The 11,829-nt window shown below is 53.0% G+C and overlaps 1 protein-coding gene across 3 annotated transcripts; it reads right to left on the reverse strand.

The window, feature by feature from the left end:
- Positions 1-4,727: 4,727 nt before the first annotated feature.
- On the reverse strand, positions 4,728-11,347 carry CDC42EP2 (CDC42 effector protein 2). Of its 3 annotated transcripts, none has more exons than XM_082628427.1 (2): positions 11,125-11,347; positions 4,728-6,213 (listed from the first exon to the last, which is right to left on the reverse strand). In XM_082628427.1, exon 2 carries the CDS (start codon positions 5,879-5,881, stop codon positions 5,237-5,239), a length of 645 nt encoding a protein of 214 aa, XP_082484553.1. In that variant the 5' UTR covers positions 5,882-6,213; positions 11,125-11,347; the 3' UTR covers positions 4,728-5,236. The 3 variants fall into 3 exon arrangements, 2 of the variants coding, with proteins under 2 accessions (XP_082484553.1, XP_082484554.1); XM_082628428.1 differs by lacking the exon at positions 11,125-11,347 and adding an exon at positions 6,358-6,551; XR_014294727.1 differs by lacking the exon at positions 4,728-6,213 and adding an exon at positions 10,444-10,767 and having other exon boundaries at positions 11,125-11,174.
- Positions 11,348-11,829: the final 482 nt, after the last annotated feature.

An 11,829-nucleotide genomic window follows, 5' to 3' on the forward strand; every position in this document is an offset into this window, starting at 1 on the left:
AGAATTTTTAAAGAACCACGTAGAACTCCTCCAACTGAAAAATACCAACACCAAAATTAAGAACACAATAAATTGGTGAAAAAGCGAATTAGGCACTGCTGAAGAGAGAATGAGTGAACTACAGGATACATAGGAAGACATTGTCTTGTCCTTAATACAGCATGGAAGACAAAAGAAAAGAAAATACAGAATTAGACTAGAAACATAGAGGATATATAGAGAGATCTAAGGTACATTTAATTGGAGTCCCAGAGGGTAAGGAGAAAGAAAGGGGGTAGAGGCAATATTTAAAGAGAAAGTGATCAATAATTTTCCAAAAATAATGAAATACACAAATTCACACGTTGCAGAAGCCAAATAAAGCCCAAGCAAGCTAAAGAAAGACAATGGAAATAAATACTGAAGTGTCATGATGTCTGCAACTTACTTTCAGAAGGTCAGAAAAAACGTTTTTATATTAAAGAGATAGAGCAAATGAGGCAAAATGGTAATAACTGGCAGATCTAGATGAAGGTGTACGGGTGTACGCTGTACTATCCTTCTAATACTTCTATGGGTTGGAAATGCTCCAAAATAAAAAGTTTTGGGGAAGTGTCTATATAGGGAGATCCTCCAAGAACTCAAATTCTTTAAAAAAGAAGGTTTAGGACATGTCACCTGGTAAAGAAGCCTGAACAGGCAAGATGCAGGTTGAAGGCAAAGGTATCAAGAACTGGGTAGTGAAGAAGGGAGGTTATTCATACCAGACAAAGCTTTGTTGTAGAAAAGTCTACATATATTTCTTTTCTTGTTGTGTCAAGTGTATTTTTTATATATTTTAATTCTCCCATTCTTCTCTCTTTCTCTCCACTCTTGTGTATAGGGTATATTGGTGGTAATTAACTTTACAGTGTAGTTTATAGTTTGCAAAATATTGAGATGGGCTGGTAAAGGAATTGCAGGGGGAATGGACATCATCTCAAAATCCTGGACTTGGAAGTGGATGTGATCATTGACAAGATTGTGAGTTGTCTCCCTTTGGGAAATGAGTGAATGTATTTTGGACAGAAAGAGGCATAGATGTATTATACCAGGGATGATATATATATATATATATATATATATATATATATATAAAATAATACCTATGATATTTTTAAGAGTAAATACTGGACGTTAGACATCTAAAACAGTGGACTGTAGGGATATTTGTCTTTTTTTTTTTTTTTTTTTTTTTTTTTTTGGCTGTGCCGTGAGGCTAGCGGGATCTTAGTTCTCTGACCAGAGATTGAACCTGAGCCCGCAGCAGCGAAAGCGCAGAGTCCTAACCACTGGACCACCAGGGAATTCCCGTGGCATATTTGTCATTTTTTTGGCTGTCCAGCGACAACTTGTCCTCCTATTTGTGGGAGGTGGTACCTGTAGGATATGTATAACACTATCCAAGTTGAAGAGGGAAAGTCCTTCACTCCGCCTCTGGCTGCCTTGGTGAAGCAGGTATCCCGAGTTTAGTCTGATGCTTCAGTTTCGCCATCTAGTCCCCTTTCTCCACCCAGACATGGCAACCCTGAGTGGTTTCCCAGGGTCCTTGGTCTGATGCCTGATGCAAGGTAGGTGGGGAGCACTTCCAGGGGACCCGGGACAAGAATGTCCCTCTTTCATGGCCACTCTGTCCTCACCTCAGGTCCAAGCTGAGGTGCCCTCTTCCAGCTGGGTGAAGCTATAAGGAAGGTGTCCTTTTTCTTGTCTTCCCCTCCTGGGCAGATGGGGACAAGCCACTCAAGCACTGAGGGGGAACCTGCAGGTAAGACGGTGCTGGCCTTCAGCTCCCCACCCTTTGCCTTCACACTTTACCAGGGTCTGAAACTGAACCCCTGTTGGGGGAGAGGGTTGCAGTTGAGTACAGGCTTTGGGGTCTCACAGTGGGTTCTAAATCTCTAAATGATGGCAAAAATTTCAGATTAAAAACAAAAATTTTGGTGGAAACGTAAAATGGTGCAGCTCCTATGGAAAACGGCAGTTCCTTAAGAAATTAAATATAGAATGATCATGTGATCCAGCAATCCCACTTCAGTGTACACACCCAAAAGAAATGAAAGCAGGGACTCAAACAGATATGGGTACACCCACGTTCAGAGCAGCATTGTTCACAATTGCCAAAGACAGAAGCAACCCAGGTGTCCATTGATGGATGGATGGATAAACAAAATGTGGAATATACAAACAATGGAATATTATTCAGCTTTTTAAAAAATATTTTTTATTTATTTAATTTTGGCTGCGTTGGGTCTTTGTTGCTGCGCGCGGGCTTTCTCTAGGCGTGGTGAGCGGGGGCTACTCTTCGCTGTGGTGCGTGGGCTTCTCATTGCAGTGGCTTCTCTTGTTGCGGAGCACGGGCTCTAGGCGCGTGGGCTTCAGTAGTTGTGGCTTGCGGGCTCTAGAGCACAGGCTCAGTAGCTGTGGCGCACGGGCTTAGCTGCTCCGCAGCATGTGGAATCTTCGACCAGGGATCAAACTCGTGTCTCCTGCATTGGCAGGTGGATGCTTAACCACTGCGCCACCAGGGAAGTCCTCAGCTTTTAAAAAGAATGAAATTTCAACACATGCTACAGCACGGATAAACCTTGAAGACGTCGTGCTAAGTGAAATAAGGCAGTCACAAAAAGACAAATAGGGAATTCCCTGTGGTCCAGTGGTCAGGACTCGGTGCTTTCACTGCCCTGGTTCAATTCCTGGTCTGGGAACTAAGACCCCATAAGCCATGAGGCTCAGGCAAAAGAATAAAACAAACCCCCAAACTCAATACCGTATGATTCCACTTGTATCAGTTCCCTAGAGTAGTCAAATGCATGGACACATAAAGTAGAAGGGTGGTTGCCAGGGGCCGGGGCAGGGGGTGTGGGGAAATGTGGAGTTAGTGTTTAATGGGTACAGAGTTTCACTTCGGGAAGATGAAAAAAGTTCTGGAAATGGATGGTGGTGATGGTTGCAGAATAATGTGAATGTACTTAATGCCACTGAACCATATGCTTAAAAATGGTTGAAATGGGGGCTTGTCTGGTGGCGCAGTGGTTAAGAACCCGCCTGCCAATGCAGGGCACATGGGTTCGAGCCCTGATCGGGAAGATCCCACCTGCTGCAGAGCAACTAAGCCCGTGTGCTCTAGAGCCCGTGCTTCGCCGCAACTAGAGAAAGCCTGCATGCGGCAACAGAGACCCAACACAGCCAAAAATAAATAAATAAATAAATAAATTTTTAAAATGGTAAATTTCGTGTTATATATGTTTTACCAGAATTAAAAAAAAACGCATCACCTTTTAAAAAAAAAATCAGTGTAGTCAAGAAAAATGCCTCCTGGTCTAATTCTGCCTCTGCCTCTGGTATGAAATCTCTGCCTAGAGGTAGAAAAGGCGGGGGGTGAGGTGGGAGTCTGAGATTTGTAGGGTCAAAAGGATGGAAAAGAACCAGCAGAGAATGGAAGAGGGGATCACCGAGGGCGGCATTGGCCTCCAGCTGCCCACGTGGTCTGTACCAGTCAGACACCAAGCCCCACCCCAGCACCTTCCCCTCCTCTCGGTCCCCACTGTCCCCACGCGGAGCCAGCCCTCTTCCTGCAACGGCTCCTTCCTCTTTGATCTTTGGTCCGTCTCCCACTCGGCCTGGCTGGTGACCCTTCTAAAACCTGGGTCTGACCCCACGTCTCTCCTGCTTAAACTCTTTCAGCAGCTCCCATGGCCTCAGCTTCAGTCTTGCAAGCAGAACTGTTCTAAGCCGACTCCGACCCAGTTTTCCAGCTTCACAGTCCTGCCTTTCCCGAGCCCCGGGTTCCTTTATGTCTCACACCATGACCATGTTTGAATACCTTCCGTGTGCAAGCTAATAAACGTTATCCCTGATTTGCTTAACAACCCTGCAAGGCTGTTAGGTAGGTATCACTGACTGCATTTTAGAGACGGGGAAACTGAGCCTCACAAGGCTAGGTTGGACTCAGAGACCTTTGCTCTTTTTGCCACGTGTCAGATCCTCTCTGTCATTCACTCTGGTGCCTCAGTGCCTTTGCTTATGCATGAGCATAAGTCCGTCAGCCCTCAGGTTTGGCTCAGAATCACGACACCACTGCACCCTTGCCCCAGACATTACCGATCTTGGTGTTTTCTTCATAGTGTTCAACACTGTTGGAAATTTACTTGCTTACAGATTTGATATCCTTCCCCCCACTAGACTGTGAGCTCCGGGAGAGCAGAGGTTGCATCTGTCTGGTGCCCCAGCACTTGGAGCATGCCTGATGTACTGCAGGTGCTCAATAAGCAGCGCTGATGAGATGGGTCTGCTGATGAGCAAGGCTGATCCCCCTCAGCCCCAGGCCCAGCCCGCCCTCCTGTGTGCTCCCTCAGTCCTCTGACGCCTGAGAAGCTGTTGGTTCCACTGCACCAGGCCTGTGGTTATTCCTTGGTTCTTGGGCCTCCCTGACAAAGCCCAGCCCCCAGGGCCAGCTCCTGGCCTACTCCGGTGCTTGGCCGCCTCTTGTCAAACACCCGAATTAATGTCAGAATATCCCCAATTGGCACTTGGTTCGTTCCTGCTTCATTCTCACTATGGGCTAGGAATGAGGTACCATCTTCCAGAAGGCAGGCCCCGCCCTGTTCAAGGCCCTCTGGGGCTGGGGTCTCCCCCAGGGTCAGCCCACAGCTCCCAGAGCCTGGCCTGACTTCAAGAGGAGCCTAGGGGCAGGGTACGGCAAGCACAAGTACCAGCAGCAGCAAGTTTTATTGCAACCAGAATCCCCTGGTCATGTGGGAGGGGTGGGACGGAGGGACGTGGGTCACTGATGCCATATTCCCAGTTAAGGACACAGAGCCAAAGATCCAGCTGGCTGTGCCCCACGTCTTCCCTCACCCTCCGCCTCCTAGCAGGGCGTTGATGGGGCTGAGGCAGAGGGAGGTGAAAAGCAGAGTCCATTTCAGCAGAGCCTTAGTCCAAGGGGTCTGAGGAGCCATTGGTGGTGGGGGTCCGGGTGGCCCAAGAGGCACAGGGCACTTTGGGCTGACGTCTACACATATCCTCGTGGGGCTTAGGGGAAAGCAAAGAGGCCACTCTGTCCACGGGGAGAGGGTGGGAGGGAGGGAAACAAAGGCTCAAAGTGAGAAATCACTGGCCAGCAACCACGCAGGTGGGACCTTGGGACCCCAACTTCTAGATCAGGGCCGTGTCCACCAACTGCCTCTGGCATTCACCCCAGCCTGGCCATTCTTGGGTCCTATGTGGGGATCTGCAGGTGGCCCAGGTCCTGGTCCATGATCTGGAGAACGTCGTCCAGGATGGAAGGCCCCAGGTCTACGTGCAGGGAGAGCAGGGAGCTGGCGTGGGACAGGAAGGGCTCCTCAGCCCCAGGCTCGGGGCTCAGCCCACTGTGGGCCGAGGCAGCCTCTGGAATCCGCCAGATGTCCACACTCCCTGCCTCCTGCGGGGAGGGCTGTGGGGAAGGCTGAGGGGTCTCCAGGTGCAGGCGAGGGGGTTTGGGTGGGGCTTGGGCGGCAGGCAAGGTGAGCGCCTGGGGCCCGCCGATGACCGGGAGGGAGATGGCGTTCTTGAGCAGAGGGGACGGCCCGTCAGGGAGCTCCCGCCCATACAGGGTGGCCGTGCGCGTGAACTGGAAGGGCAGCTCAAAGCCACCATCCTCCTCGGCCTCCTCGACCGCCGTCCCCGGCAGGAGGTGGAACTTGCCTTGCAGGAAGGAGATGTCACCGAACATGTCACTGCCGCCACCACTGCCGATGTGAATGGTGTGGCGGAAGTCCCCCAGTGGCGGGCTGATCATGTCTGAGGACAGCAGGTCCCGCAGCTTCTCCTTCTTGCCTTTGCGGCTGCCGCGCTTCAGATAGATGGGCACCTTGGTGGACATCGCGACCTCACCACCCAGGCCGGGAGAGTCTGCTCGCAGGACCGCGGCCTCCGCTGCCTCCTCTCACCACCCTCAAGAAACCCCTAGAGGGAGGTTTCCAGACACCAAACACTTGCCAAGTGCGTGTGGTGTGACCAAAGTTGGCTCAAGGAATTTGGAAAAGAAAGATAAACGATCAATGAAGTCAGAGGATCGAGATAACAAAAATCACTTTCTCCCAAGAGGGTTGAAAACTCGTCTGAAAACTGGAAGCAGGAAGGCTCAGAGCTCGTAGGCAGTGGTGCTCTCTGGGCTCGTCCTCGCCAGCTTCTCTCTGGTCCAGGGCTGAGGAGCTGAAACATCAAGGGTACAAGTCAGGGACGGACACAGGCAGAGGCATCCGTCTCGTTTCTGGGTCTCTTTCATCAGCCCTGGGAGCCCACGTGGGGCTGCACTCCCGTGGGGAGCCCTCCTGGCCGAAGCCTGTGTTCACTCACGGGCTTGTTGCACCTCAAGGCCTGGATCAGCAGCGCCAAGCCCCTCCCTCCGTAAGTGGGGAACCGAAGCGACAGGACTGGAGTCACATACGAAGCCCTGGCTCTGGTCTCTTGCCCTGAATCCCCAGCTCTGCTCATTACTGTGGTCTGCACTCAACTGTGCCCAAGACATGACCAGTGCCAAATTGTCTGGGGGTCTCACAGATTTGTCTCAGCTCCCGACCTGACGGAGGATTGAGATCTTGTAACCTCTGTCTCGTCCTCCTAGGCCTGGCACAGCAGGAGTTCAGCCAACAGTGCCTAACGACCCACACCTCCCATTTGGCCCAATCACATCCTACTGGAAGTGAGGTCACCTGCTCAGAGCTTTCGTTTTCTCCTCCTCTCCGTTAGGAGTTCCTTATGGGCAGGGCCTAAGCTTAAAGTAGTTTCTGCCCCTCCTCCCTGCCCCAGCGCCTAAGGGGAAGATGGAATGGGGGATACAAATATTTAGGGGGTGGCAGCTCTGCTCTGTGCCTGGAATTTCGTTGAGTTCTTTGCACACACATCTCATTTAATCATCACAACCACCCTCCTATCATTCCCATTTTAAAATTAGAGCTAGGGGCTTCCCTGGTGGCGCAGTGGTTGAGAATCTGCCTGCCAAGGCAGGGGACACGGGTTCAAGCCCTGGTCTAGGAAGATCCCACATGCCGTGGAGCAACTGGGCCCATGAGCCACAGCTACTGAGCCTGCGTGTCTGGAGCCTGTGCTCTGCAACAAGAGAGGCGGTGACAGTGAGAGGCCCGCGCACCGCGATGAAGAGTGGCCCCCGCTTGCCACAACTAGAGAAAGCCCTCGCACAGAAACGAAGACCCAACACAGCAAAAATAAATAAATTAATTAATAAACTCCTACCCCCAACATCTTAAAAAAAAAAAAAAAATAATAATAATAAAAAAATTAGAGCTATCAGGGAACTCCCTGGTAGTTCAGTGGTTAGGACTCGGCGCTTTCACTGCTGTGGCGGGGGTTCAATCTCCGGTCGGGGAACTAAGATCCCACAAGCCACCAAATAAATAAATAAATAAATAAATAAATAAATAAATAAATAAATAAATAAAATTAGAGCTATCGGACATTTTGGAGGGATTCCCATAAGGCATTGCAGGGAGAGAGAAGAAAAATGAAAAAATGCAGTCTAGAAGATTCCATTTTGTGAAAACATTGACCAGCTCTCCTCCCCACTCCCTGAACATGCATGTATGTGTACCTACATATACAGGTCTGCATAGGATTATATTCGATATAGGAACAGAGAAGAATATAGAAGGCTGGCACTAGGTTGTCATATGGGCTACCTAGACTGGGGTAGAGGGCAGGGATGGGGTGTGGGGCTTGTGACATGGGAGGAAAGTTGTCCTCAGAAAAAATTAATATCGGGGGCCCATTACTAAGAAACGATATATGTAAGCCAAATATGAAAGGAAGGTCACCAAAATGTTGATGGTGGTTCTCTCAAAGTGGTAGAATTTCAAGTGACTTCCCTCTCTTTCTTGTTCATACTTTTATAAGCTCAAATTCTTTTTAAAAAAATTTTTTTTAAAGGAACTCCTTTATTTATTTGTTTGTTTATTTATTTATTTATTTTTGGCTGTGTTGGGTCTTCGTTTCTCTGCACGAGGGCTTTCTCTAGTTGAGGCAAGTGGGGGCCACTCTTCACTGCGATGCGCGGGCTTCTCACTATCGCGGCCCCTCTTGGTGCGGAGCACAGGCTCCAGACGCGCAGGCTCAGCGGCCATGGCTCACTGGCCCAGCCGCTCCACGGCATGTGGGAACTTCCCAGACCAGGGCTCGAACCGGTGTCCCCTGCATTGGCAGGCAGATTCTCAACCACTGCACCACCAGGGAAGCCCTATAAGCTCAAATTCTTAATAAGAAGCATGTATTATTTATGAGCACGTATTATTCATGTAGTCAGAAAAAATAAAGATATTTTAAATGTGGAAAAAGTAAATACACTCTGGAAGGGTGTCGTGCAGGTTTGACAGAAAAAGGAAGCGGAGCAAGCACTTCCTCTAGTTCCCACAGTGGGGGATTGGCCTGATGTGTAGAATCAGAGCAGGGAAGGCAAAGAAGCTTGTCCAAGGTCACCCAGCAGGTAACTAGATGAGCCCACTCTCCCCAGGCCAACAGGGGCTGAGCAGGTGGGAAATCACTGGGGAAGCACCGAGCAGCAGCAGGGAGGCCTCTGCCAGTTCCTCTGCCCCATTCTTCACCCAGGGCCAGGCCTGGCAGGGCGAGGGAAGTGTGAGGGAACTGACAGGAGGGAGCAGGAAGGAGGAAGGAGGATGCAGGAGAGGCTGAGTCCCAGCCACACCCACCCCCAGACCAGGCCCTTACTCAGGAAACCCCACCCCAGGACCGGACACCCTGGGTCAGTCGAGCTGAGCCACAGAGACCCGACATCTTGCCCCTCCCAGAGCACCTGCAGCTTAATAGGAAACAAAGGAATGACTCTCCCATGGCAGAATTCCAGCTAAGCTTGGAAGGAGCTGGAGAGAGGGAGAGGGAGGCAGGGAGTGCTCTGAAGTTGAAGTCTTGGACTCCCATCACTCCTTTATCTAACAAACATTTATCTGTGCCCACCATGCCAGGCCTGGGGGCATGCTGACACACATCCTATCTGTCCCCTTGGCAGGAGAAGTCTTGGGGTAGCTTTTCCTTCTTTTTCACTCACGGGGAGGGGGGCTAACTGATGGGATCTGCCCAGAACTTGGGCCAGTTCCCTCCCATCATTCAGGGGTGCCAAGACAGCCTGAATGTTTCCACAACAAATCCGGCGTCCCTGACAGCTCTCTTGCTCTGAGCCAGATGTACCCACCCAATTCCAGATGTGGGGAGAACTGAGGCTGGGGGGAAGGGTTGGGCCAGCCTCAACCACCAGGGGAGAGCTGGGAATTGCAACCGTCAAGCCCCAAGTATTCAGATTTGGCAACTACAAGACACCAGGCTCCAGCTACCCTTGCATGGTTTCCATTTTAACGTCCCAGGCACAGCACGGTGGGTGTCATTACTGGCCTTTACAGAGGCAGAAGCTGAAACTCAGAGACGTTAAGCAACTTTGCTGAGGTCACCCAGCTAGTAAGAGGAAGAGTGGGCACTAGTACGTAGCTGGGTCCCAGTGGCTCCGATGCAGTGGGCCGTGTCAACCTCTGTGAACTGCTTGGGGAGCAGGAGAGAAATAGGCTCCCACCTGGGCTGGGGCCACCGGGTCCCCAGGCCTCCTCCATTTAAGTCCTACCTCTTGGTTGGCCCCCTCTCTCAATTTGCAAGCGTCCAGACATATGAGAATGAGTTCTCTATTAGGACAAGGCTCTGGGGGCCTGGGACGGGGGGCTTCCTGCAGCTTTGGGAGGAGCAGATGGGAGACATCCCAGCTCTGTGGGCTTGCTCTGGAAGGAGCCTGGGGCCTCCTTTAGAGAAGATGACTTCCTGGATGCAGAACCCCTCCTGTCACAAGGAATACTAGGCCACTCTCCACCAGGAGTGTTCAAAAAGCAGGCCTCTGACCTTGAACCCATCTCTACCTGGAACTCACCCTAACCTTGGGAAGACACCTTTCCTCTCTGGGCCTCACCTTCCTCGTCTATGAAATGGGATGACAATAAAGCCATTACCAGGGGGCTACTGGAGACCCTACTGCCATACTGCAAGTGAGAGAGAGCGCCGATGTACAAAGACAGGGTTAGCGGGTCACTGTCAGCCCCGATATTTATTCAGCAAATAGCTGTAGGGCCTTCCTCAAGCATTTTGGTTCTCCGGGGACAGTGCTTCAAACAAGACCAAAAATGAACAGCCCCCGAGCGGAGGGGTCCGCCTCCGCCTGCAGGCCAGGACTTAGCCTGCCTGCGTGTAGTCCCCCTCGCTGGCAGCGGGGTCTCCCAGCGTCGCTGTGCGGAGCGGCGCTCGGCTCCGCGGCCACTAGGTGGCGCGCGCTCTCCCTCTACTGCCCCTCGTCCCGGAGGGGTTCCCGGCGCGCACCCGGGTCTCCAGAGCGTCTCCTGCTCCAGGCGAGCGTCCCCCAAGGAGCCGCACGTTGACGGACCAGGTGAGGATTGTCTGCAGGATCTTCTTCTCTTGGGGGGTTCTGGTGTCACAACCCGACAAAGCGGGGAAAAGGGAGAGATCCGGGACCCTGCCCGGGTATCCAAACTCAGGGAGGAGCCTCCCCCGTGCTTTCCGGCCTGGGCGATGTCCGAGTGTCCGCTCGGCTCAGGGCCAGAGCTCTGGCGTGCAGCCCCCGCCCCTGGCTCCCGTGGGTCCGGCTCCTCAGCCCCAGCTCGGGTTCCGGCGCCGACCCCTCCCAGCCCTCTGCCCGAGTGCAGCCCAGCGCAGTCCGGATCCGTTTCAGGACACTCGCGGCCACGGCTAAAGATAGGAGGACACCTCACCATCGACTAAAAATACGACCCTGAGCCCGGGCGGGGATGGCGGCGGGAGGGCACTCCCGGGTCCCGGGGTGGGGGGCGGGGGCTCTGGCGCAGTGTGGAGGGCTGGACCGGGAGTTCAGGTTCGAGATGCGCGGCGCCCCGCAGGCTGAGGGGGAAGCGGGCGTGGCCGCCGGGACCAAGGCGCGGGCGGGAAACATGGTGCAGCCCGAGGCACCCGGGAAAGGATCTACGTGGAGGTGAGTCGGGGGCCGGGGCGCGAGCTGGGATGGGGCGCCTCAAAGATGGGCCTTCCTAGGAGCCGCTGTCGGGCCGCAGAGTCCCGGCCTGAACTCACCTTGAGCCCGTTCAAGCGACTGACCGGCGGGCGGCGAAAGCTCAGGAGCTGGACCGCGCGGCGATGGGACAGACCTGGTCTGTGAACTTACAGTGCTGACAGTGGCCCCTAAAGCCCCGCCCCCTGCCGCGGAGCCAATGCCGGGGCCGCCCCAACCAGGCCCCGCCCACAGCCTCGCCCTACTCCCTGGGCCGCCTGGGCTCCCCCTTTGGAGGCGCAGCGCGGGGGTCCAGCAGCCGCGCTGGCCCGGGGGTCCAGTCCAAGCTCGGGCGGCTGCGGGCCAGGCGGCGTCGGGTGCCCGGGCTGGACTCCGCGGACTTTGGCTGTGCCCGTCGGACCCAAAACTCTCGGTTCTAGGAGGGCCAGGTCCGGGGAGGCGCCCGCACAAGTGTATTCAGTGACTACTAAGGAAATGAATGAGGCCTTAGAGGCGCCTATGTTAAAATATTACAGACTTCCGAGAGCTTTCAGGAGTTTGCCGCCCCTTAGAAAAGAGGGCATTGAGGGTGTGTGCGGGCGGAGTGGCCGGGCCATGCCCGTATTTGCTGTCAGGCTAAGTGGCTTCCGGGGCTGGGGTGGGACCCGTACTTAGACTCATTCCAACATTAGTTGATTGGCTGGCTGGTTGGTTCATTCATTCTTTCATTCATTCAGTACGAGCAACATTTACTGAAGGGCAGACCCTACACAGGAGCTGGAGATAGA

Source organism: Mesoplodon mirus, assembly GCF_964341445.2.
Source record: "Mesoplodon mirus genome assembly, chromosome: 7".
Lineage (NCBI taxonomy): Eukaryota > Metazoa > Chordata > Mammalia > Artiodactyla > Ziphiidae > Mesoplodon > Mesoplodon mirus.